This window comes from Ochotona princeps, chromosome 2, assembly GCF_030435755.1.
Source record: "Ochotona princeps isolate mOchPri1 chromosome 2, mOchPri1.hap1, whole genome shotgun sequence".
Lineage (NCBI taxonomy): Eukaryota > Metazoa > Chordata > Mammalia > Lagomorpha > Ochotonidae > Ochotona > Ochotona princeps.
Genome location: NC_080833.1, coordinates 61816016 through 61840309, shown reverse-complemented (window position 1 = coordinate 61840309; position 24294 = coordinate 61816016). Strand labels below are relative to the sequence as shown.

General features: G+C 37.1%; 1 protein-coding gene across 3 annotated transcripts in view; it reads right to left on the bottom strand.

The window, feature by feature from the left end:
• The window catches only part of TNNI3K (TNNI3 interacting kinase), a 281015-nt gene that overhangs the window by 77768 nt on the left and 178953 nt on the right, over positions 1-24294 (bottom strand). For 2 of the 3 annotated variants that reach the window (XR_009244475.1, XM_058658087.1), the window contains exons 18-21: positions 21941-21993; positions 21582-21634; positions 17713-17845; positions 6095-6204 (exon numbers count right to left, since the gene is read on the bottom strand). Coding sequence is in view for 2 of the 3 variants with exons in the window: in XM_058658087.1 (XP_058514070.1) it covers positions 6095-6204; positions 17713-17845; positions 21582-21634; positions 21941-21993 (349 nt within the window). In the remaining variant the exon portion in view is untranslated. Of the gene's footprint in view, positions 1-6094; positions 6262-17712; positions 17846-21581; positions 21635-21940; positions 21994-24294 lie in introns of those variants that run through there. The other variant, XM_058658095.1, reaches the window with a different exon arrangement.

Here is a 24294-nt window from a genome sequence, read left to right as displayed (position 1 = left end):
CTAAGTATGCTTCCCTAAGACATGAAAGAATTGGAAATAAAAGTATTACCTAGTTTGGGAAAAAAGTCAAACAGGAAAAAGGAACCTCAAACAAATGAAATGTTAAACAGGAAAAGAAATGCTTCAGTGGTTTTACACTTGATGTTTATTTTATGGTAATTATTACACAAATATAAATTACTGGTGTCACACTACTGCTTTCTACACAGATGATTCTATATTCATATTTATGTCAGATTTATTTTCCTAATTAAGGTATGAAAATGAAAATTCAGCTTTGCAAACTATAGCTTAGCTATTAAATATCCTGGTACATTTCATACATCTGCAAATATTTTGTTGACAATTATCCTAAAGCCGCGATACAAGCCTGTAATACCTGTTGTTTCTCTAAGAGAGGTAAAAGTAAGGCTTTTCTAGATAACAGTCTGTTTCTGCAAAATTTGCAAAATCCTTTGAATCCACTAGGTGGAGCTCTCAGCTTCAATCATCTCAGAAAAAAAAAGCAGGCTTTAAGATCAACACAATGGATCCTGAACAAAAGGAATTTTAAGGAGCTCTATTGCCAACTGTTGTTAATTTAAGATTTTGGAAAACTAAATAACCTATTAGCATGTAGCTTTCAAGGTTTGATCTCTTGAGTTTTAGGATGCAGCTGTTGTTGATGCGAGTATCCCTGCACAGAAATTAAGTCTTACACGTATTAGGTTTAAAAGCAGTAGCAGAACAAATGTCTCTTGTCACATTTATTTGAAAAATACAGGTAGGGCAGGTTGTTGTGACCCAGCAGATTAAGGTGCGCTTGGGATGACACTGTTTCCTGTCAGAATGCCTGGAATCAAGGCTAAACCTCCAAACCAGATCCTTGTCATGCACCTGACAGACAGCAGATGATGGTCCAGTAACTCAGGTCCCTGACACCATCTAGAACAATGAAATATTCAGTTGGAGTTCCTGACTCCTGGCTTCAGCTTAGCCTGTCTCAGCTACTGTGGATATTTGGGAAGTGAATCTTTTCTTTTTTTTCTCTCCTTCACATCATCAGCCTTTCAAATCAATCAATAAATCTTAAGAATTTATACTTGGGCCCGGCGGCGTGGCCTAGCTGCTAAAATCCTCGCCTTGAAAGCGCCGGGATCCCATATGGGCGCCGGTTCTAATCCCGGCAGCTCCACTTCCCATCCAGCTCCCTGCTTGTGGCCTGGGAAAGCAGTCAAGGACGGCCCAAAACTTTGGGACACTGCACCCGCGTGGGAGACCTGGAAGAGGTTCCTGGTTCCTGGCTTCGGATTGGCGCGCACCGGCCCGTTGCGGCTCACTTGGGGAGTGAATCATCGGACAGAAGATCTTCCTCTCTGTCTCTCCTCCTCTCTGTATATCTGGCTTTTCAATAAAAAAAAAAAAAGAATTTATACTCACTGTATCCTCACATCTGGATATGATAATCTCTGTTGCACAGTTACAATGCAGTATGTATCTCTACTTCAGGCAAAGATGGATTTCCAATGAAATTGTTAACTATATCTGCCATTGTCCATGCCCACAATGATGGACATATGACTGTGTATGAAGAACTATGCTATAGTAATGATATAGGGAAATTCAGTGAGGGGAAAGGGAATTGGGAGGGCATAGGGAAATCCCAGGGTTTATGGAACTGTATCATAAAATGATAATAATAATAAAAAAGCATTTATACTCAAACAATTTCATGATTGACACTGCAATTAAGAACAAAGTACAGTGGAGGAAAAAAATTAATTTTCTTCCATGTCTATGTAACACCTAACACTATTACACAGATTAAGAAATACTCAAATAATGCAAATGTTGTTTACATGCCCCAACCTGTCTTCTTATCCAAAATTGCCAACAAATGACATAACTCTACTTTGAAATTCTCCATTACCTCTCTTCTTTTTCTTTTCTCAACAAGTTCAACACCATCTTGGTTTTAACTCTAGATCATCTGCCTTCTGTTTTTCTTTGACCCTTCTGCTGGAACTTAAACTCTGTGCCATCTGTCTGCCTGCTCGGATCTCACTTCATTTGGTTAAACACCTTTAAGGTGAGGACAGCATCTAATGCCAACTTATTGAACGATAAGCTCCCTCCTTGTTCATTGACCAGTCCCTCAGCATTGCAAACCAGGTCACTTTCTCTAGTTAGCTTTGCCTTTCCTTTTCCTGTTGTTACAAAGCATTGTCACCTTACTGCAGAGCCTCACGTCTCCTCTCTCCTTTCACTGACAGTAGTAGCCCTGCTACGTAAGGGTGCCACCAGCACTCTCGGACGCCAGCTGACTTTCAGCAGCAGGGATAACAGCTCTCCTGGACCCTTTCCTTTTGCCCATTTTCAAAATCCAATCCTTCACTTCTTTGTGATGTTGTCTTTGAAATAGTTCTCAGGTTTACCCGTGCTTCTGGATCCCCATGGTAACCATTGTAGTCTACATGTTATAATCAGCTAGAATCCTGTAACAGTAGCAAAGCTAGCTGCTATGACTTTCCTGTCTGCTGCTTTTGTTTCTGTCCACTTTATATTGGGTGCAAGTCAAACTGGAGCGCTTGTTAAAAGTGAATAGCCTTTCAATTCTTGGCTCCAGCTCCTGCCCTCTGCTTCCCATTAATGTAGACACTTTTGAGACATCAGTGATGGTTTGAGTAATTGTGTTCCCGACACCCACGTCAGAAATATGATGAGTTTCTGCTTCTGGCTCCAGACCAGACCAACCTTAGTTAATGGCAGCATTTGAGGAGTGAACTAATGCATGAGAGTTCTTTGTTTAGCTCTGTCTCTCTCTATGCCTCTCACAAAAAGGAAACAAACACAACGGAAACAAAGCAAAAAACAAAAATGCTCTGAATAAAATGCTTCATGCCAGGCTCCATCCTAAAGATTTTTATTCCATAGATTTGAGAGCTGTCTCTAGAGTCTTCACTTCAACAAACATTAAAGGATCATCCAAAGGATGCACATTGTAGCGCATGTGTTAAGAAAAAACGCTGAGCTATTACAATGTGCACTTCTGATGCTTTTGAGTTAGTGAGTATGTTATACCAAACTCAGGTTAATTTTCCTCCAAAATTACCCTTATCAGATATTTTGATAGATTCAGAGAAAAAAATATAATCGACAGTAATATTACCTCCAAATTCCCTTTTTCAGTTTCTAAGACAGTCCAAAATCTGCTACTGTCTGGCAGGGCTCTTCCCACCTCCACTGTGTTCCAACAACCTTCTGCCACTCCAACAGGCAATGATTTCACTCTTCCCTATGTTCTAGCGGTATCAGTCTTTACTAAAAAATATGTCAGGAGTGAAGGAAAGACAGGCAGGAAGGTAAGAATGGGAAATGTACACAAAACCCTGGAAAATAATGACCAAGAGGACATGATGTTAATGTCTTAGATCAAAAGACCAATTTGTTTCATATGGTGTCTGGCAGAAATCTAACATTTCAGGATCCACTGTGTTCCAATGACTGATAAAGTTGTTCTCTTTAGTCTTCTCTACCAATGAATTTACATCTGTTGTTTCTTCTTAGACTGCTTTTTTCTATCATCTGTCATTTATTCAGTAAACAACTATTTATGCTTATGATTTCAGCTTAAGTTGTCACTTCTGAGAACATTCCCTATTCTGCACTATCTCTGTCTTCCATGTTGCTCATATTCTGCTAATATGCATTCTCCTAGAACCTTGTTTTCCTTAATCTTGGCTTGCAACCTTGGAGTATTTGACGCATTAATTCAATTATTCTCCATATAATGCCTTAGCTTCAGCTTTCTTGACCGCACGTCTTCATTGGATCCTCCATTTCTGTCCCAGGGCAGTATAAAGATAGCCCTAAAACTTCATGGAAAGATGGAATTAAAAATAAGTTTATCTTGGGCATGGTGCAATAGCATAGTGGCTAAAGTCCTCACCTTGAAAGCACAGGGATCCCTATGGATGCCAGTTCTAATTCTGGCAGCCCTGCATCCCATCCAGCTCCCTGCTTGTGGCCTGGGAAAGCAGTAGAGGACGGCCCAAAGCCTTGGGACCCTGCAACCACGTGGGAGACCTGGAAGAGGTTCCTGGTTCCTGGCTTCGGATCGGCGCGCACCGGCCGTTACGCTCACTTGGGGAGTGAATCATCGGACAGAAGATCTTCCTCTCTGTTTCTCCTCTCTGTATATCCAGTTTTCCAATAATAATAATAATAAAATGTTTTTATTTTAGTTCAATACTGTAAAATCTATATACATGAGAGCTCTTTAAAAGTTCATAAAAAGAATATAATACAACTTGTAAGTATTTTAAAACACAAAATAAACTTTTTTAAAAAAAATTTATTTATTTTTATTGCAAAGTCAGATATACACAGAGAAGAAGAGACAGAGAGGAAAATTTTCTGTCCAATGGTTGACTCCCCAAGCAGCTTCAATGGCTGGAGTTAAGCCAGTCCAAAGCCAGGAGCCTGGAGCTTCCTCCAGGTCTCCCACGCAGGTGCAGGGTCCCAAAGCTTTGGGCCGTCCTTGACTGCTTTTCCCAGACCACAAGCAGGGAGCTGGATGGGAAGTGGAGCTGCTGGGATTAGAACCGGAGCCCATATGGGATCCCAGGGCTTTCAAGGCGAGGACTTTAGCGGCTAGGCCATGCCGCTGGGCCCAAATAAACACATTTTAATTCCGTTTTATATAAATGTTTCAAAGTATCTTAATGACTCGATGATTGGTGAACAGCAGGGAGAAAACCCATCTGCTGTTCCTCTTTTCCTTGCTACTCGCGTGCTGACGTGGTGAATGCTTTATTGGTCAAGAAAATGCTGACTTAGTCATGTCCCATTAAGAAGCATCTCAATGTCATAATCCCGAAATGGCTCCTGAATATCAAAAGTGAGTGGATCATTGATAAGCAATAGTGTATTTTATTTTTGAGTATATACTAGGTATTGTTCTAGAAGCTGGGGCTACCGAAGCAAACAAAATGAAAACACAGAAGCAACATTTTGGCAGTGTGAGAAGATTCTAAGCAAATGAACATAAACAATGTCAGATTGAAAGTTGAGATGAGATTATAATTTGAGATACTGAATTGATAGCCTGTAAGAATTTTCATTTTTTCCCAAAAGAATTTCTATGTATACAAGTAGAAGTGGATAGTGATTTAATCTGTGTTTTGCCTACAGGAAAAAAAAAATAGACTTGATTTGTCCTTTCAAGTATCTAAACTTGGATTTACTATTTCTTTTTTGGCCACATACATTTTGTTTTTCTAGTCTTGACAGCCTCACTTTATCCTCTTAAAGAGAAATAGGCCAGGAAAGATCAGTAAGAAAAGGACAACGATAACTAAGAAGGCTTGGGGTGGACAAGTAAGAGACACTGGGTCTTTATGTATGAGAATTTCCAGTAAGAACACTGAAAACCGTTACCCTTTTATTCAGAACAGAAAAATCAGTGGTCTGATGTTGAAACCCAAAGATTTCCATGGCAACAAAATGTATTGGCAGAGAGAGTCATATGAGTGTTCACCTTTACTCTCTTGATTCTACCACCAACAAAACAAAAACTTTTTTTTTTCATTGTTTAAGTATCCCCTTTCTCTTCTTCCTTCCATTTGAATTCTAAGTCCACGATTAGACACAATGATTCAGCGATGGACTAGGAGCTAGGAATTCTCTCTCCTGCCTCAGCCAGTGCTGCTAAGGACTAGTGCCCCGGGGGACTTGCCTGCAGGACTGCTTCATGGTCAAAAGGCAACACAGATCCATCGTGTGCCAAATTTCTTTCTTCAGAAAATGACAAAGTGTGGCTCAAGCATAGTTAATAAAATTGCAGCAGAGATGAAACTGTGAGTCATCTGTCATACCCTGGTCTCTCTTTTACTAATCGGTTGTGAGAAACATTTCAAACCCAGAGAGCAGCAGCAAAGAAATATGAGCTGCTCAGGCTTCTTGAGGCAATTAGACACTAAAGAGCAGAAGGCGAATCAGTCTTCCCGCTTTGACAGTCTTAAAATACACACTGAAAGTCGACTTTGGCGTTACATTATTTGTGACAGATTTTGACCATAACACATTTTTTAAAGAGGAAATAAAAATTACTCACTTCAGGACATGCGTTCCACCCTCGCATCAGCAGAGAAGATAGAGGCTTGGGAATGGAATAGCCAATGGGAGGTCTGATGTGGTGGTAGGCCATGTCTGCTGCTGCAGCCGCTGCAAACCCAATAGTCACATTAATTTTGAAATTCATGTCTTGATTTCAGGAAACATCTAAACAAATCAAAAAAAGGCTATAAAAAACCATGTAAAACATCACTGGAGAGTCAAAGAGAATTTCAGTTTATTTTTAAAACATTTTTTTCAAAGCTTTAAAGTGAATAATCTGGTACTCCAAAGTTATTTTTATAATAGTAATTCTTTTGGTTTTTGATTCAAGGCATAGTAAGCGGTGGGGATTTACAAAGGAGCAAAGGAATATACAAAGGAGTGAGTGTGCAAGGAGCAAGTGGTCTATTACTGCATCTGAAGCATAGAGTATGTACCCGGGGCTATGGAAAGCAGCTCCAGCAAAATTTGACCAGATTGTAGAGTGCCCTGAATCGAAGCGTGAAGGGCTTATACTGAACACAAGAAGACATGGGATAACTCTGAACTGTCTTCATGGTTTGGGCAGAATAGAGTTGCTAAATTTAAATCCCATTAATGTTTACAAGGTTATTGGGATTTTAATTGTTTAAAGTAAAAAATTTAAGGTAGGCATTTTACTTATACTGTCTTAGATAATCCTACTCATAACATTGATGGCTGCATGATTTCAAGCTGCACTGCTTTGTGATCTTGGAACTTCCTTGTCGGTTCTGCTTGTCCAATGTTTGTCTGTTTTGCAGTTAGTGATTTCCACAGCTCTCTTGAGAACAAATTGATAGCTACTTCTAGGGAACACAGTTTGTATCAGACATCATGATATATATTTACTAAACTCTGTAAAGCCTTAAAACATGGATACGTAGTAGAGATTGCAAGGCATGTGCACATGTGTGCATGTATATGTTTAACTCATATTTAATTTGTAAACATTTTATATTTTAATAGTTTGCATTGACTTGTGTTCCAAAGTCCATGTTAACTTCAGGACATATCACAATGACAAGATACTGCAAGCAATCCAAGATGCTCTGTTGATTCCTCAGATAAATTACTCTTCATCAATGGGAGAAAAAAATATCAAGACAGTGTTGCCCTCTGCATTCACTTTGTGATGTTGTAAACATCTTTCCACATCACCATGATTTTTGAAATATAATGTACAACCACAACCTCTCCTCTATCAAGGTTTATTCCCATTACAGTTTGTTCATTCACCTATTTAAATAGATTTGGGAAGTTATACTGGTGAAACTTCACATTTTATTTTATGAATTATTCTGAGTTAATACATATTTTACCAATTATAAAATTAACACTTGTTCTTTGTAGAAGTTTACAGAATTCAGAGATTGAAAAAAGTTATCATTCAGAGGCAGCCATTGTTGAAACACGTTTCTTATATATTTCTATAACTGAAATTGTATTAATATATCATTATGTAATTATTTTTGCCTAAATTCAACCTTTACATCATGTAATTAACCATTTTCTAAGCTGTTAAAATTTTGTTAATGTACTTTAATTACTCTGATTGATTTAACCCTTTCCCGGTTTAAGGTTAGATGCTAATACATCAAGAATATTTTATCACTGTGAATTCAATGGCTTGTTTATAATTTTTCAGAGGTGAGAAATAAGATATCAAATGATATATTAGTTTCAAGATTTGGTTCATATTAATAAGCTATTTTTAGCAGTTGTACTAACTTATAGCTTCAATAGCAAATGTATGGGAAGGATGTGATTATATTTATGGCAGCGTTAGATTCTTTATTTTGTAACTTAAGAGGTAATATCCCCAATTTTCAGTTTGTGCTCTTCATTATGCCATGTGTTATTACTGAATGAATATGTATTTTGTGTCACAAAATATCCAATGTGCTAGATTTCTTTCATCGTTTACTCAGGTATTTTTAATTCTTTCTAGAATGAGATAAGTAAATGAGCAAATAAAAAAAAGTACAGATTTTCTAGTTCTATTTTGTTATTTTATAATAATTTAAATATGTACAGCTGATGCAGTTATAAGCTGCATATAAAACAGTGTAATAAACATACTTAATCTAATTATTCATAACCTAATGGGTGGGAAGGGATTATTCACAGAATTAGTTAAACTCAGATGCATGAGTCTGTCATTCTCCTTTGAAACTCTTTTACATTCTTATGTCAAGTGTGTAGAGTTACTCATTTGCTTCTTGGCACTGTGTCTGGACAATCAGTTTAAGATGGATGGTATTTAATTTTTCATTTTTCAAAGTGAATTTTGCAAAGCCTTGGCATCTCCATCTCCCCTTTGCTTCATACATTCCTGGCACTGATACCGTTCATTAGCACTTTATGAGAAAGTGGAAAATGCAACATGAAGGGGTCATAGAATTGAAATTTGTCACCTCTGAGGTGGTTTTGTCTGTTTTGCCTCAGTGGACCTGCTTCTCTTATAGTAGGCAAATTTCCAGATTCACAACGACTGTTGGCCCATTAATAAAAATTTTAACTTGATTGTTACAAAAATATTTTAAATATTTGTGTAAATATTTGCGTAAATGTGGCCCAGCACGATAGCATAGCGGTTTAAGTTCTTGCTTTGAACTTTACTGGGATCCCATATGGGCACAGGTTTTAATCCCGGCAGCCCCGCTTCCCATCCAGCTGCCTACTTGTGGCCTGGGAATGCAGTCGAGGATGGCCCAAAGTTTTGGGACCCTGCACCCATTAGGGAGACCCGGAGGTTCCTGGTTCCTGGTTTTTGGCTTTGGACTGGCGCAGCACGAGCTGTTGCTGCCGCTTGGGGAGTGAATCATCGGACAGAAGATCTTCCTCTCTGTCTCTCCTCCTCTCTGTATATTCGCCTTTCTAATAAAAATAAACAATTCTTAAAAGGATATTAAAAATTTGTTTTGTTGAATTAATAGAGAATAAGGCTTACTTAAAACAGTAGCAGTTTCTTGAACAATTACCTTAAGATATCACTAACTTGGTAAAACTTGTAGCCAACTTTGACAACAAGACTGTCTACTGGAATTTTGTACTGACGAGAAGATCCTTCTGTCTAGTCCATGTGGCACGATAAAGCTTTTGACTGAGACATTGAAATTTTAATTTGACTTAGACATTGAATTTTTAATTTATTCAATCTCAAATAATCTCAAGGAACCATGATTAAGGGCTTCCACACTGGACAGTACATGGCAGAATTTGGATTTTTCTCACTTCCATTCTGAATAAGATTTCAGTTAAACACAATTTTGTGAATCAACTTCAAGGTTCTACATAACCATGACGTCAGTCTGTGCGTTCGAATTCTTCCCTACATAACGAGATTTTATTAAACATGAAAGGAGACTGGGAATGTTTTGGTGTGGCAGTTAAGATGTCACATGGCAAGCCCAGCTTCCTGGTTGCAGTGACTGAGTCTGCGTAATGTCTCCACTCCCTGATAATGCACACACTGGGAGGCAAAAAACAATGCCCAAATACTGTTATACCTGCTGCCCATGGGGAAGTTAAGGATTGAGCTGTGATCTCCTGACTTCTACCTGCACAGTCCTGTATATTGCAGGCATTTGGGGGTGAGCCAATGTATAGAATCTCACTCTCTATCTTTTTCAAATATATTTAAATATAATAGAAAAGATATGGAGGTTAAGCATTTCTTTTAAAAGAGAACATTCAGCAACAGAAGACATTTAGTGTAACACCTGATAAGCTTTATCCATTTATTCATATAACAAAATGAATTTAATGCCTTAGGTAAGTTATTACAGATAGAGCAAAATAATTATAAAATAAAATTTAGTAAATACGTAATAAAGAAATAACGCCTGGATTTCCAATGCTTGTTATGGTTCCATTGAAAATGCTGAAATGTGATTCCTTGTGTCTGAAACACTCCTTTGTATCCTGTTTCCCATAGTAATATCTAGTGTCAAAAATGCCTATCAGAGTTTGACTCTGTCTGGGTGCATTATGATCCTAAAATCCTGCAGATCAGGAACTGTGTCTTTTTTTTTTAAAAAAAACGAAAAATTTATTTCTTTATATTCATCTACCAGAAAAGCAGAACAACAGGAAGAGAGTTAACACAAACCCAGAGAGAGAGAGAGAGAGAGAGAGAGAGAGAGAGAGAGAGAGAGAGCACACGCACTTATCCACTTGTTTACTTCCTCAAAGACCCCCCCCCCCCCCAGCCAGGGCTGGGTCAGGCTGAAGCCTGGAACTCCATTCAAGTTTTCCACACGAATGGTAAGGTGTTCTAGCTATTGAGTCACTGCCTTTTGTTTCCTAGGATGCTTAGTGCGAACTTGGATTGAAATTAGAGTAGACAGGGCTTGATCTGGGCTTTTTGAAATGGGATATGTGTTTCCAAGGCAGCTGATATACTCACTGTACTACAATGTCTGTTGTGAGGCTACCTCTTTTCATCGCTACATCTCCTGTGCCTAACACAGTAACTGGTGACTAATTCATTAATGAATCAATGAATGAGATAGTTCAAGATGTTAGTTATACAGAAAATACAGAAAAAACAGACTGTGATATAAAAAACTTAATGAACGTTCAATGGGTGAATGAGTGAAGATGATGGATTACTACAGATATGTTTTCATCATTATGTAACAGAACAGAGCATAATTATTAGCCTTTATAAGAGATACTGTAGAATGAATGTATTTTTAAATATTAAGTTACAAAATAATCAGTTAAATTACTGAACTCTGATGATAAATGCAGTAAGCATATTTTATTTGAAACACTTGGGAAGGGGACTTCAATAAATGGAAACCATATGATATACTCAGACCTGCCCTCAACAAAGAAGTTAGGAGGCTTAATTTCCAGTATGACCTTGCTCTACACTTTGTAGGATATTCTACTTAAACCAGTTTTTCTCTGTGAGCATTCATTGTTTCAATTTTAAAGTGATGGGGATAGACAGAGTGTAATGGTAACAAGCATGGAATTTGGGGATGGGAACCCATTTATTTAAGACTTAACCACACTTATATAAGTATCTGGCATTGAATATGTCATATTTCATAGAATTTATTACATAAATAATTATTAAGAGCAAATGAGATTATATATCTATCTATACAGTAGCTGGTGCATGAATTGACTCCCAAGCAATATTAGTTGTGCTGTTGATATGATTTTCATCATCTGCAGTTTTGAAAGAACTTTCTAAGCTCATTTTGTTTGAACCAAGAGAATGAGAGATTGTGAATTTTTTGCTCTGTTTAGATTTCTGTGAATCTTAGGTCCTTTTATGGCTCCTTTTGAGTATGATATTGTTCTAGCTTGAACATGATTTGTATCCTCAACACATGCAGAATTTGAAGCCTCCAAGTCTTATGTTAACAATTAACTGGTTAATCGTAAGCATTGATGGAGTAAGGGCAGGGACTTTTTCTAATGTTGTCTGGGAAGAGGGTCTAAGTTTTCAGGTTACTTAAAATGTGTCTGTAGAAGTAGTTTTCTTAGAGCATCCGTTGTGTTGCCTCCTTGTTCTCTGTGTATTCTGTTTTGCTCTGTGATGGTTTGTTAGCCACCTTCCAGCTAAAACTTGGACGGCCAAAATTGTGACTGTATGCAAACCTTCTTCCTTCACCACTAACTCCATTCAGACATTTGAGAAGTAGTAATATTGCCAGGCACGGTAGTCTAATGGCTAAAACCCTCACCTTGCATGCACCAGGAACCCACACAGGAGCTGGTTTGTATCCTGTATGTTCCACTTCCCTACCAGCTCCCTGGTTATGGCCTTGGGAGAAGAGCAGAGATGGCCCAAAGCCTTGGGACCCTGCATCCACGTGGGAGGCCTGTAAGTAGCTCCTGGCTTCAGATCAGCTCAGCTCTGGCCTTTGAGACCACTTGGGAAGCAAACAAGCAGACAGAAGATCTTTTTCTGTCTGTCTTCTCTCTGTAAATCTGAGGTTCCAATACAAATAAATGAATCTTAAAATAAAAAAAAAGAAGGAGTAGCACAGTGGTGACCAACACAAACACCAAGAAAAATATGACATTGAACAACTGCAAATCTAAAGGCTATATACTGTGCCGTCTGTCATGATGCCGATCATGAGGCAGTATGGGCATTGTGGAGAGGATCACCACACAGCCCTCCATGATGAAATTAATGATCTGTGTCTTGCTTATGAATACATTGGTACTGGATTATGAATTCCTGAAACAGCCCTTGCTGTCTTTCAGAAAATGCAATCTAAGTATTCATATTGAAAAGAGGAAAAAGGGAACATAATATTTTGTTTGTAAAATACACTACAAAACAGCTAAAATATTTAGTAAAAATTGACAGAATTTTCTTCCAATTTTGATCATCTGTATTTCGGTTCTGAAACACGCATTGATTAGATTTTATTGTTTACGACACGTCAGACTGTGGTGAGACAAAGCAGATATGTTCTGCCATTCCAGCAAGAGCTAAGTTGCATGCTTTGTTAAACTGACACTTTTCAATGATGTATCACCAAAGTGTATAGCATCTGAGGCAGGCCATGAGATTGCAATCATGAGAGGGTACTAAGAATGGCTTAATTTTTTTAAACCACATCCCATTCTCATTACATTCTGTCAGAAGAATAGATTAATTTGCACCATTGTCTGTTCTCATTGCGATCTTTGTCAGCATAATGAAGTATCCGAATGTTAATATCGGCTATATTCATAGAAATAAAATCATCTCTTGGACTGATTTGATCTTTCCAGTGATCTGTGTAGTGACTTGTTGGCTCTGCTCTTTTCAGTGATAAACAGATAAAGATTAGCAAACCAAATACGGGATTTGAGAACTTAGCTCATTCCTAGTTTCCTACTAATTGCCAAAGCATGGTTCATATCTATAGTGTGCTTATACCCTTTGATCTAATCACATTTAAAAAACATAATATAATGTTTAATAAAAAATTACTAAAATGGCCATAAACTTAGGGACATTTAATATGACTGCAGCTAAAGTTACTTTAATTCAATTCTATAAAAATCATAGATGACATAAAATAGCCTCAAAGTTATTTAGCTTTGGATATTCACTTTGCAACTTGGACTTACAGTGTAAATAAAAGACTTCTCACCAAAACTTTGTTAAAACAAATTGGCACGTGTTTGCAATTTCTTGCCGTATCATTAACTTTATCAGTTCTGAGCATTATGTGACCCCAGTATAAAACGCTGAATCTTCTTGTGAATCCGCTGGCATTCGACAGAAAAAAAAGTGGACCCAAGCCATAATCTGAAAATGATTCATTATACTGGGTCTGTGGATAGAAGAAAAAGAGATTGGATAAAATCCATATTGATGGATGTCCTCATCCCAGCCTTGTTCTTCAGTTCTCTAAATTATACAGAGGAGAAAAATCCAGCAGAGGAAGAACATCTGGGAAGCAGGTGTTGACTTTTTTTTTTTAATGTATCCAGGCTGCTCCTACTTGCTGGATTGTACCACAACTCTTTTCATCATGCTTGTATCTTCATGTATCTTCTTTTTGCTTGATTCATATTTTGCCTACTTTTCATTTAATAATTTCTTTCAAAAAATTTGTTCCATTATTATCCTTCTAGTTAAGCCAGAATCCTAGAAGTCACCCCTAACTTTCCTCCTTGCCTTTCTCCTAATTCAGCCCACTGGAAAATTATTTTTATTTCTTTCTAAAGATATATTATTTTTGTTGGAAAGGCAGATTTAAAGAGAGAAGGAAGGACAGAAAGATCCTCAATCTGCTGGTTCAGTTCCCAAGTGGTCACAATGGCTGGAGCTGAGCTGATCCAAACCCAGGAGCCAGGAGCTTCTCCCAGGTCTCTCACATGGGTGCAGGGTTCCAAGGCTTTGGGTCATCCTCAACTGCTTTCCCAGGCCACAAGTAGGCAGCTGGAAGGGAAGTGGAGCATTCAGGATATGAACTGCTGCCCCTATGGGATCCTGGCACATGTAAGGCAAGGATTTAGCCATTAGGTTATTGTGCCGGTCCTCACTGGAAAATTTGTTTAAAACATTACATAAAATATTTCAAAACTACTAGGCTAAAGCCTTATGTATCTTTTTTCTAGAGGAACTAGTCACCTTGATTTTACCTTTGAACTACTCCAAATAAGTCTTTGCTGTAATAAAGGAGCACTTTAGAATAGTAACTAAGCTAAACCATGAATCATTTTAAAGCATCACATGAGTTCACACAGGGCTTGTGATGGTGAATTTTACATGTAAATTTATTGGGTTAAATATTGGCTGACAGCAGGTAAAAGATTACTGCTGAGTGTGTCTGTTGGAGTGTTTATCAAAGAGATTGGTATCTGAATCAGTAAACTGCATGATTCACTCTCATTAATACAGGTGGGTACTATCCAATACCTTGAAGGCCCCAAACTTCATGGAGGAAGAACAAATTAGTGCTTGGAGCTCAGATTGTGAACCTGTGGTTTTCCTGGCTCTCAAGTCTTTGGATTCAGATTGTGTTACACTATTGGCTTTCCTGAAGATTGGGGTAATTCTCAGCCCCTTCACCTGATACTGTGGGTATTTAATTCTTATGAGGTCATAGTGATAGCTTACTGGTTCTTTCTACATCTCGGATTATAAGGTTAATTTGAACATACACCATGCAACAGACACTAATTTCAAATTCTTCTGAATGTGCATGCATCACTCCAATGAAAGTTGATATCAATATTGCAGTTTTACTGTTAGATTTATCCCAGTAGGTAGAATATTGCAAAAATCAGGAGCAAGCCTTGTATAATGTTGCTACTATCACAATTGACCATGCTGTCCCACACTGTAATCGTGGATTTATCTCTCATTTTAAATGACTAACTATGTCGCATATATTGAATCTGATGCTTCACATAATTTATTGCTGAACATATGCTAGATTGCCTAACCACCACAATGATATTAGCAGTCTCATTTCTTGATACATGGTCACTGTCCAATTTTTAAAAATCTGGCATCTATCATAGACAAACTCTCTTTCCAATAAAGATTTCTAAATTCTAACATTTTGGACATTGGAAACAAGTTACTCTTGGGCAAGGCTTTTAACAATTTATTGAAATAGTCTCCCTTTATAAAGATGAACTACTCTGTGAGTCTGAACAAGTGGAGATTTCCTTAAAATATTGTACAATTAGCAAAGCAGAACAGAGTAAGTTACGCCACCATGCAAGCAAAATAGGATAAAAACTTTGCTTACATGGATAAATTATGACTTGGAATATGAAGGAAACCACACAAATCTCACTGTTGGAGTACTAAAATTGACATTTTGAGAAGTCATATTAAAGATAAGATCTAAAAGTCAGTTGGAGATTGTATAAGAATGGGGAGAAGCATCTCTGACAAGGAGACTAATACACTTGAAAGGCATTTTTCCTGGTAGTTGGAGCACAGCGGAAAAGGCTACATGTGCTATCAGGTGGATCTGAGGAGAAAAGTACAGTGATGACCATGAAGGATATTATGGGTAATCTCAGGAAATTTTGCTTTTAACTTAAAAGAAAGGGAACAAACATTGCAGATTATAAATTAGGGAAACCTTATGATCAAATTAGATAAACCTTTTGCTTGATGGAAAAAGTATAATGGACAAAATTGAAAGCACAGTGCTAATTAAGACAATATATTCTACATGTGAAATAGGCATACAAGTGGAGATGAAGACAAGGGGATAATTTGAGAGATATTTAGGAAGTACGATTGAAAGTAAGGAAGTATGAGGGATTCTTAAAAGATCATGGGAAAGAAATACTATGAAAAAGCTATGCTAAGACTTTGATTTTTGCACCATAAGAATCTTATTTTTTAAATCTACTTTTCCATGTAGTTTTTTTAAAGTACACTTCTAATTTAAAAATAGAAGGAGAAGCCAGAAGACTGGAATAAAGGAAGAAATAAGAAGTAAGAGAAGGAGGAAGACAAAACAAGAGAAGGAAGGGATTAGTCAAGGATGACCCTGGGATCTCCTTAGGGGTTTCTTCAGGAAAAGAATATCACTCAAGCACAGAGTCATTGGATGACTAGGCATTGCATCATGTGTTTCCCAGAAATTCAGTGTATAGTTTCATAGCTTTCAGTTTGTGAAGCTCAATTGCAAATATCTCACTTGGGCCTGATGGTGTTTTTATTTTTAATGTGTATTCATTTATTTGATAGAATTACAGAGAGAGGGAGAGAAAATATCTTCCACTCACTGGTTCACTCCTTAGATGGCTATAACAGCCAAGGCTATTGAAGGCCAAAATAAGAAACCAGAAGCTTTTTTCCAGTAGGAGTAATTACTTGTGTTTACTAAAAAAAATCAAGTGTGACAAAAGGTCTAGAATTCAGATAAAACACAATGTATTGAAAGAAGAAAAATCTCAGGATCCCAGTTAAGGTTTCCAAATTGTTAAAAGAGACATTTAATTATGTTTCCATTCAACTAAATCCTTCTCATATATTATTATAAGGAAGCCATTGAAAGATTAAAATGAAAATTCATTTAAACCATTGTTTCATTTGGGAACTGGTTTTCAACTATGCTGATGTGTAGGTATGTGAAATTCTCAAGGAATGTCTATCTAGTATGGTAAGACTCAAGAGCTACTCCAATAAATGGAGGAACACATTGCAAATGAATCTTACCTGAAAGCTAAAATGTGTGCATTTCTATGACTAGAAATCTCACCTCAACTGGCTTCATATAAGTAGAGTGTGATGTATATTGTTACTAAAACTCAGGTTTACTCATGAAATATTTTTAAATATACGTATTTCAAAATCTAAGTAATCTATATAGTAATGAGAATATTGGGAAAGAAAACTTTTTCTTGTGTAAAATATGAGAGAACAAAGCATTCCTGATAGACTGTCTCTGTGTTGTTAGTTCTTACTCCTACCTACATATTAGAAAAACAAGTCTAAGTATGGACCTTGTTGTTAAGTTGTTAAGTAGGTTAAACAGCCACCTGTGACTTTGGCAAAGCATTTTAGAGTACCTCCAGGCCACCCTACTTCCAATGTGTCTCTCTGCCAATACACTTGATGCAAAAATTACCTAAATACTTGGGCTCCAACAACTCTTGTGAAAGATGTAGTTGTGAATTCAAGCTGCTAGATTCATCTTAGCCCCATCCCAGCTATTGTGGCCATTTAAGGATATTGAAGTGCTGGATGAAAATTTTCTCTCCCTGTCTCTCTTCCTCACCTTTTTTGCCTTTCAAATGAATAAAATGTATTGGAGGAAAGAGTAGTTCTAAATTTCTTATTTTCAAAGATAAATATTTCTTGCCTGCTTTGTTTGATCTCACGTAGCACATAGTCATGGTCAGGTGATTGTTTTATTTACAACAGATAATACGGATACATGTGAATAACACGTATATAAATTTTCATACGTGTGGGTCAGAAATCACTGAGTTGTTACTAAGTTGTACAGACTCAGCACACCCTCTAAACAATTCAAGATTATTTACATCCCCTCTTGCCATTCCGCTGATGATAAACATTTGGGAGAAAGATGTTCCTTCAAAATTTCCTAAAATTTAGAAAACAGGAAATTTTAACTGCTCATATCTTACCTGGCTTAAGATGGGCAAATGGAATTTCACCAGTGAGAAGTTCCCACAGACACAGAGCATAGCTGAAGACGTCAGCTTTGATGGTGTACCGTGTGCACTGCGTGAACACTTCGGGGGCCATCCAGCGGAGATTCTGTTGATCAGGAAACATTGACAGGCATTTACCAAGGGCTTAGTTCTTCAACCGAAGATCAGTGCTCCTTTTAGGCATCATAAAGTATGCGGATACTCTCAAAAGATATAAACAAAACATAGCATAGATATTGCTCTCAATGTGTGCAACAAACTGCTACATTAAGAAATATCTAATGTGAATACTGAAGTTGTCAGTTTTTCAAAGGACATTTTTGAAAAAAATCATTTCAGTATTCTAAAGATAAATGATCCTACCCAAATGATCTCAGATTCTACTCTCCAAGTAAGTTTACATTTATAAAATAACAACAGAAGCATTTTTGTTTGTGAGCATCTTTCCGCTAGAAGTTTTACATATTTCAGAAGAGCCATCCAAGGATTCGTCCAGAAATTTAATGCTTCTCTGGCAGTGAATCAGCGCTGTAGGAGGCACCTTCCCTCTTTTAGGTGTTAAGGTTTAGGGAATCATTAATTGGAAAACACTGCCTTCATCTCCAAGGAGAGGAAAGACCATTTGAAATGCCAAAAATATTCCTGTGAAGTAGATTTTTCTTCAGCAGGGTCAGATACATCACATTTCCCTTGATGTTTTACTTCCCAATGTTGTTTATACAATATTACAGAAATGAAGTCAATAAAATGGTACAACTTTCTGTTTCAAAATTTTATTCTCAAGCTTTGTATGATATTATTTATGTTATTTCATGTGCATTTACACAGTCCTTATTTTAAAAATAACTTTCCATTCTTTGATAAAAATGTATAAATGTGTTTTTATTGTAGCCTGGAGAACAGAACATAAGGTTTTGAGTTAGGATATGAAAATCCTAATTTGGTTTCTGTCATTGATCGGGCAACTTGGGGCACAGGCCTATTTTATTCCTGAACTTTAAATTTTTCAAGGACAAAACAGATGGATAAGCACCCCTGCAGTTTTAAAATCCCATGGTTCTATATTGCATGAATGACAAGTATCTTTGTAGTCTCACTGGAAGACAAAATGCTTTTATTTTTTAAAAAAAATTACTCTTACTAAAATCCTTGTGTAGTGATGGTTGCTGGTTATTCTTTTGAAATGTCTACCTTATTTTAAAATCATGCATAATTATAGCTTTCTAAGAATATCTTTATTCTGAGTATATCGCTCACGTACAATTCTTGCACATGAGCTTTTACATTCCAAATAGCTCCATTTATGTAATAAATTAGGCATTGTGTCACAACACTGCCTAGGTGGGAGTAGGCCCTGAGCATGCTCAATTTTTTTTTTGCCTAAGACTATCATAGAGTAATTAGGGAACTTTCAGAATGCCCCATAATCAGTAAGAACTAAAATAACTTCCAAAATAGATCCAGAATAGTAGTACTGTGCTTAAAGACTAAGTTACTCAGAAGAATTAATGTTACTTTGGCTGTTGGTGAAATTCAATTCCATTGAACTTAATTTAGTCACAGTCTCTGTTAGCTTCATTTTAGAATCACCCAGAGGAATATTTAAAAAGGAAAAGCCTCCCAAGATCAACCCCAGGCCATGGAAATAATAATTTCTAGGCATTGGATTCAGACATTATACTTTTCAAGGTTCTAAAGTGATTTAATGTGCAGCCAGTCTTAGAACTACTGAATTATCTGCGTTTGTGTCCCAGGTCCTGGTGAGGTTAGTGCATGCTGTCTGAAAAGAAATCAATCTTCTTGTCACTCTATCTCATATCTGCCCACCTTCTTCCTTGCTTTCCTTGCTCTAGCATTTCAGCTTTGAACACACGAAGGACTCTCCTACACAGGACCTTGGCACTCACCGCTTCACCATCTGTCTCGTCTTATTATATCTTATACTTTTTTTCCACCTTTTCTAAATATCATTTACTCTATTTTTACTTTTCCCTTCATAACCTTGTCACTAATGTGTACTCCATTGAATTATTCAGTTTCTGTCTCCTTTATTTGGAATATTAGCTCCATGGATACAATGCTTTTATTTATTTTTTCTCTGAACTACCCATAGTTCTCTAAAGAACATCTAATATCTAATTTTGTATAGATTCCAGAGTATTTGTTGAATGAATGAATGAAATGTAACTGGGGAAACCAGTATGCATAACGTTGGTAATAACATAACAGTGGCCAGCATGTGGTTACTGTTTATCTGTCTGATTGTTTGTTTCTTACTCATTGCCAGGCAACATCACTAAGCAATTTGAACTTCTCCTGGTGAGTCACCTGTTTCTCCTTCCCCACTACATTTGCTCATGCTTTCAACTGCCTGGTACATGCCTGCATCCTCCCGATCATCTGACTAACATCTTTCCATGTCACCTGGTCTCTCATGATGTTGTGTCATGCCTCAGCTACTGAACTTCTACACTACTTTAAGGCTATCTTCCTATTACTATTTTTCCCCACTAGAAATTTATCTTCTTAAGGTCAAAAACTTTATTCTTGTTTTGCATCTATTGCAAAATACTTGACACGTAGTCAGCTCTCAAAAAATGCCTTGTGAATGAAAAAAATAACAGCAGAAACTATGCAAAATGCTACAGAATTAGAGGGAAACATGTTGAAAAAGGATGCATGTTATAGAAGGAACATGCTGTAAAGGGTTAAAATTTGCCTGATCCTTGAAGGATGAGTAACCTTGCTTCCAGATGGATCAAACCAATGCCCAGGACATTGCCCTGGCAAAATCTTAGGGATGCAGTGGTGAATGGCACATTTGAATAACAACTGTTGGCTTTTGTGCAAGGGCATAGGAAATCTTTGAAAACTTGTGGTATGGAAAGAATTCACGTAGAAGTGACCCAAGGACAGACTGAGGAAAGCAGGAGTTTAGGCAATGGCATTAGGATTTTAGCTGGTGGCACTGGAGCATTATTGAGGGTTTGTGAAAAGAGGGTTAGAGTCAGAACAGCATTGATTGGCTGATGTTGCAAAGAATGAATTGCATGAGAGCAGAAGAGTTAAAAGCCAATTGCAGAAGTTCAGAAATAAATTATGAGTATCTGAACTAAGCAATAGGAAATGCAAGCTTTGAAAATTTAAACAAACAAAATAGCCCTCCAAGTAAAAAGAAAGAACAAAAGAGCCATAGAAGGTGATTGAGTAGTGTGTAAGTGCAAGGAGTCGAAGAAAGGAATGAAAAATTATCCTAAGCTTTGGTAATTAGATACTGCAGGTCATCCAGAAATAGAAGTATATCTAGTGAAGGGGGACAGATTCACAGACTGAATGAGAGGACAAGTAATGAATTTAATTGCAGGCATGTTGAAGGCAAACAGCTTTGTTTCAGATGTTATAATTTATATTTTATTTAAATTTTAATGCTTGGTTATACTACTTATTATCATAGAATGTTAAAGGAAAGATATGAATAGTTAACGCTGGTGAACTAATTTTATAGTCAGTTACCTTTTAAATGTTAACTCTACAACTGAATAAAGTGATCTAAGCATGAAAAGCAATTATCTGTGCCTGCCATATGCTTTGCAGTTACTTATTCAACATATTCTGCATTATTTTATCCACAATATTATCCAAATATATGTCTTATCTCTTTAGCAAAAACTTGAAATTGTTCTTTTATGGAGTTACTGGAAATAAAAATACAGAACTTTATCCTGCCACTGAGACTAAGACATTTCTTGCAGTTAAAGCTATTTTCATCTTGCTTCCCCACACGCTGAGTTTTACACATTTTAATTGTTTTATAATTACAGGGAACACCAGTAGCAGCATACCCCTGGTTGTTTTGTCATGTTGTCTTCATCCAGAGACTGTAGAAATCTTGATTCTGAGGGAAAAGAGGAAACAAGTTCATATCAATGAAAATATCTGTCAAAACAAAGTTAAGTAGTACAGCTAAATTTCTGAAACCTCAAGAAACTTCTGCCTCATTCAAAGTTTCACATCCTATCCTTGCGGTGGAGATATAAAAGCAGAAAAAACTAACAGCATCTCATGTGTTTTTGAAATTCAAGGTCATTACAATTTGAGTGCCTTGAATAAATATGTTGGTTAGTGTGAAATCTGAATAGCGCAAACAAGGAATGAAGAAGGAAGCCAAAGTTATTTGGGGTTTTATTCATGGAAATCTTACCTCCAAAATCTGCCACCACAGCATGACCATCCTCATAAAGAAGAATATTGTGACTGTAGAAAAAATAGAATTTTAGTAATGTTTACTCTTTCCTAGTCCTAATGATACATCAAGGAGGAGAACAGTCATCATTTGCTTACTGCAGAGACTGAATAACCACCCCAAAAAGCTAACTGATTTTTAGTTTTATAAATTTGAGACATTCACAAAATATGTTCGTGTCCTATCTGTGGTTAAAATATAAAGAATTCCTACTTTAGGTCAACCCTCATCAACATGTCAAAAAATCCCATAAGCCAAAGACTAATTTTTCAGTTCCTTGTGATTCGGCTATGCCTACAGGCAAGGAGTAAGAGGTGGTCCAAAACATTCAAATTAGGACAACCAACCTGCTGGAGTCCTGGGCACGAGCACAACTCAAGGCTAGAGCCCGAGATGACTACAGTTAGAGAACTCTTTCTGGAATATGTGTTGGGCAGACCACACATTCTAACTACACACTCAGGTCAGGAAGGTTTTTTTTTTGTTTATTTGTTTTTTATTTTTTCAGATTTATCAAATCTGTTTGAAAGGCAGAATTACACAGAGAGAGATCTTCTATCCACTAGTTCATTTCCCAAGTGGTCACAATCACTAAGCAGGAGAAGGGAACTACAACTGGGTCTGTAATGTGGGTAGCAGGGGTCAAAGAATTAAACCAGTATCTGCTGCTTTCCCTAGCATGTCTGTAAGAAGCTGGATTGGAACTGCCAGAACTCAGTTAGCATTCTTATGCAATGCTGATGTTTTAGGTGGCAGCTTAAACCATTATGCCACATGTTGGCATCCAAAAGAGTGTTTTAAGGTGGTGTAATGAGTCCAGTTAAATCACATTTTGATGTTTTCAAGAACAAAAGGGGTAAGGGTCATAAAAGTGACCCACAGTGTACACACACACTGCACACACATGCAACCACAAATAGACACACACACAAAGCAACAAGGTATGCCCAAAAATTTGACTGTGGTAATCATTTAAAATCTATATATACAACACTGTCTCATTGAAAATGACAAACGCATGCAATTTTTGCCAATTATGTTTGAATACATTTTGAAAAGATAAAGAATATATTTTCAGGAAGCATTTCAAAGCCATTTTTAATTCCCATTGGTGAATTAAATTGTGGAATATCAGGTCAGCATAAGGGAATCCAAAGTTTTCTTTGAATATATTTTATTAAATGTCTGTGTTACCTCACATGTATATTGCCCTTGAATGATTTCAGTATTAAGAAATCCTTGATGGGTTTCCATTAATAAATAGAAGCATAGATTAGTGAGCAAACAGGCAAAGACTGAGCATACAGTGTATGATGAGTCAAGACAGGAAGGAATATGAGGCAGAAGAATCACATGTTGCAGGAATATCTTGGCAAAAAGTACATTAGTGTGTAGTACATAAGACAAATTATAATAAGAATATACTTATTAAATTGGAAAACACATGTGGAGAATAATAGGGAAAGCACCGTGTAAAATGATATTGAACTGCTAGGGAATTTGAAAGCTAGAGAAGAATTCTGCATTAGTTAAAAAGATAATTAAGAAGCTAGCCCAGGTTATATGGATAGTGTAACATGCTCTTACAGCAGAAAGAGTGCTATTCAAGAGTGATTTAACCTACACTTACTTACAGCTATAATTTCATAATATATGCAATTAGAAAAGGCTGTCTTGTGAGAAGCCTGGAAATTTTTATGAGCAAGATAGTTGCACAGGGCCCTGTGTTCTAGCTTAGCAGCTAAAGTCCTCACCTGGCATTTGCATGGGATCTTGTATGTGTGCCAGTTCTAATCTTAGCAGCCATGCTTCCCATCCAGCTCCCTGCCTGTGGTCTGGGAAAGCAGGTGAGGACAACCCAAAGCTTTGGGACCCTGCACCCACATGGGAGATACAGAAGAGGCTTCTGGTTCCTGGTTTGGATGGGCTCAGCTCCAGCTATTGTGGTCACTTGCAGAGCAAACCAGTGGACGAAAGATCTTACTCTCTGTCTCTCCTCTCTGTGTATATCTAACTTTTAAATAAAAATAAATGAATCTTTATTTTAAAAAAGGTAGTTGTTGGCTTGGGAAGCTATGGAATTTGGCTGGTATCAGTTTTGTTTGGCAACATTAAATTACCAAAAATAAGATTAACACTTCTCAGATTGGCAAATCAAACAAAAGAGTACAGGAACATAGGAAAATCTGAGTTAGCATTAATGATGTCAAATATGATAACGATGTTACAGAACGGAGGAATGCTAGAAACTCCCTATCTTATTTCAGCATAGTTTGTTCTTTCAGTCCTTTGGATTTTTCTCTATCTTCTGT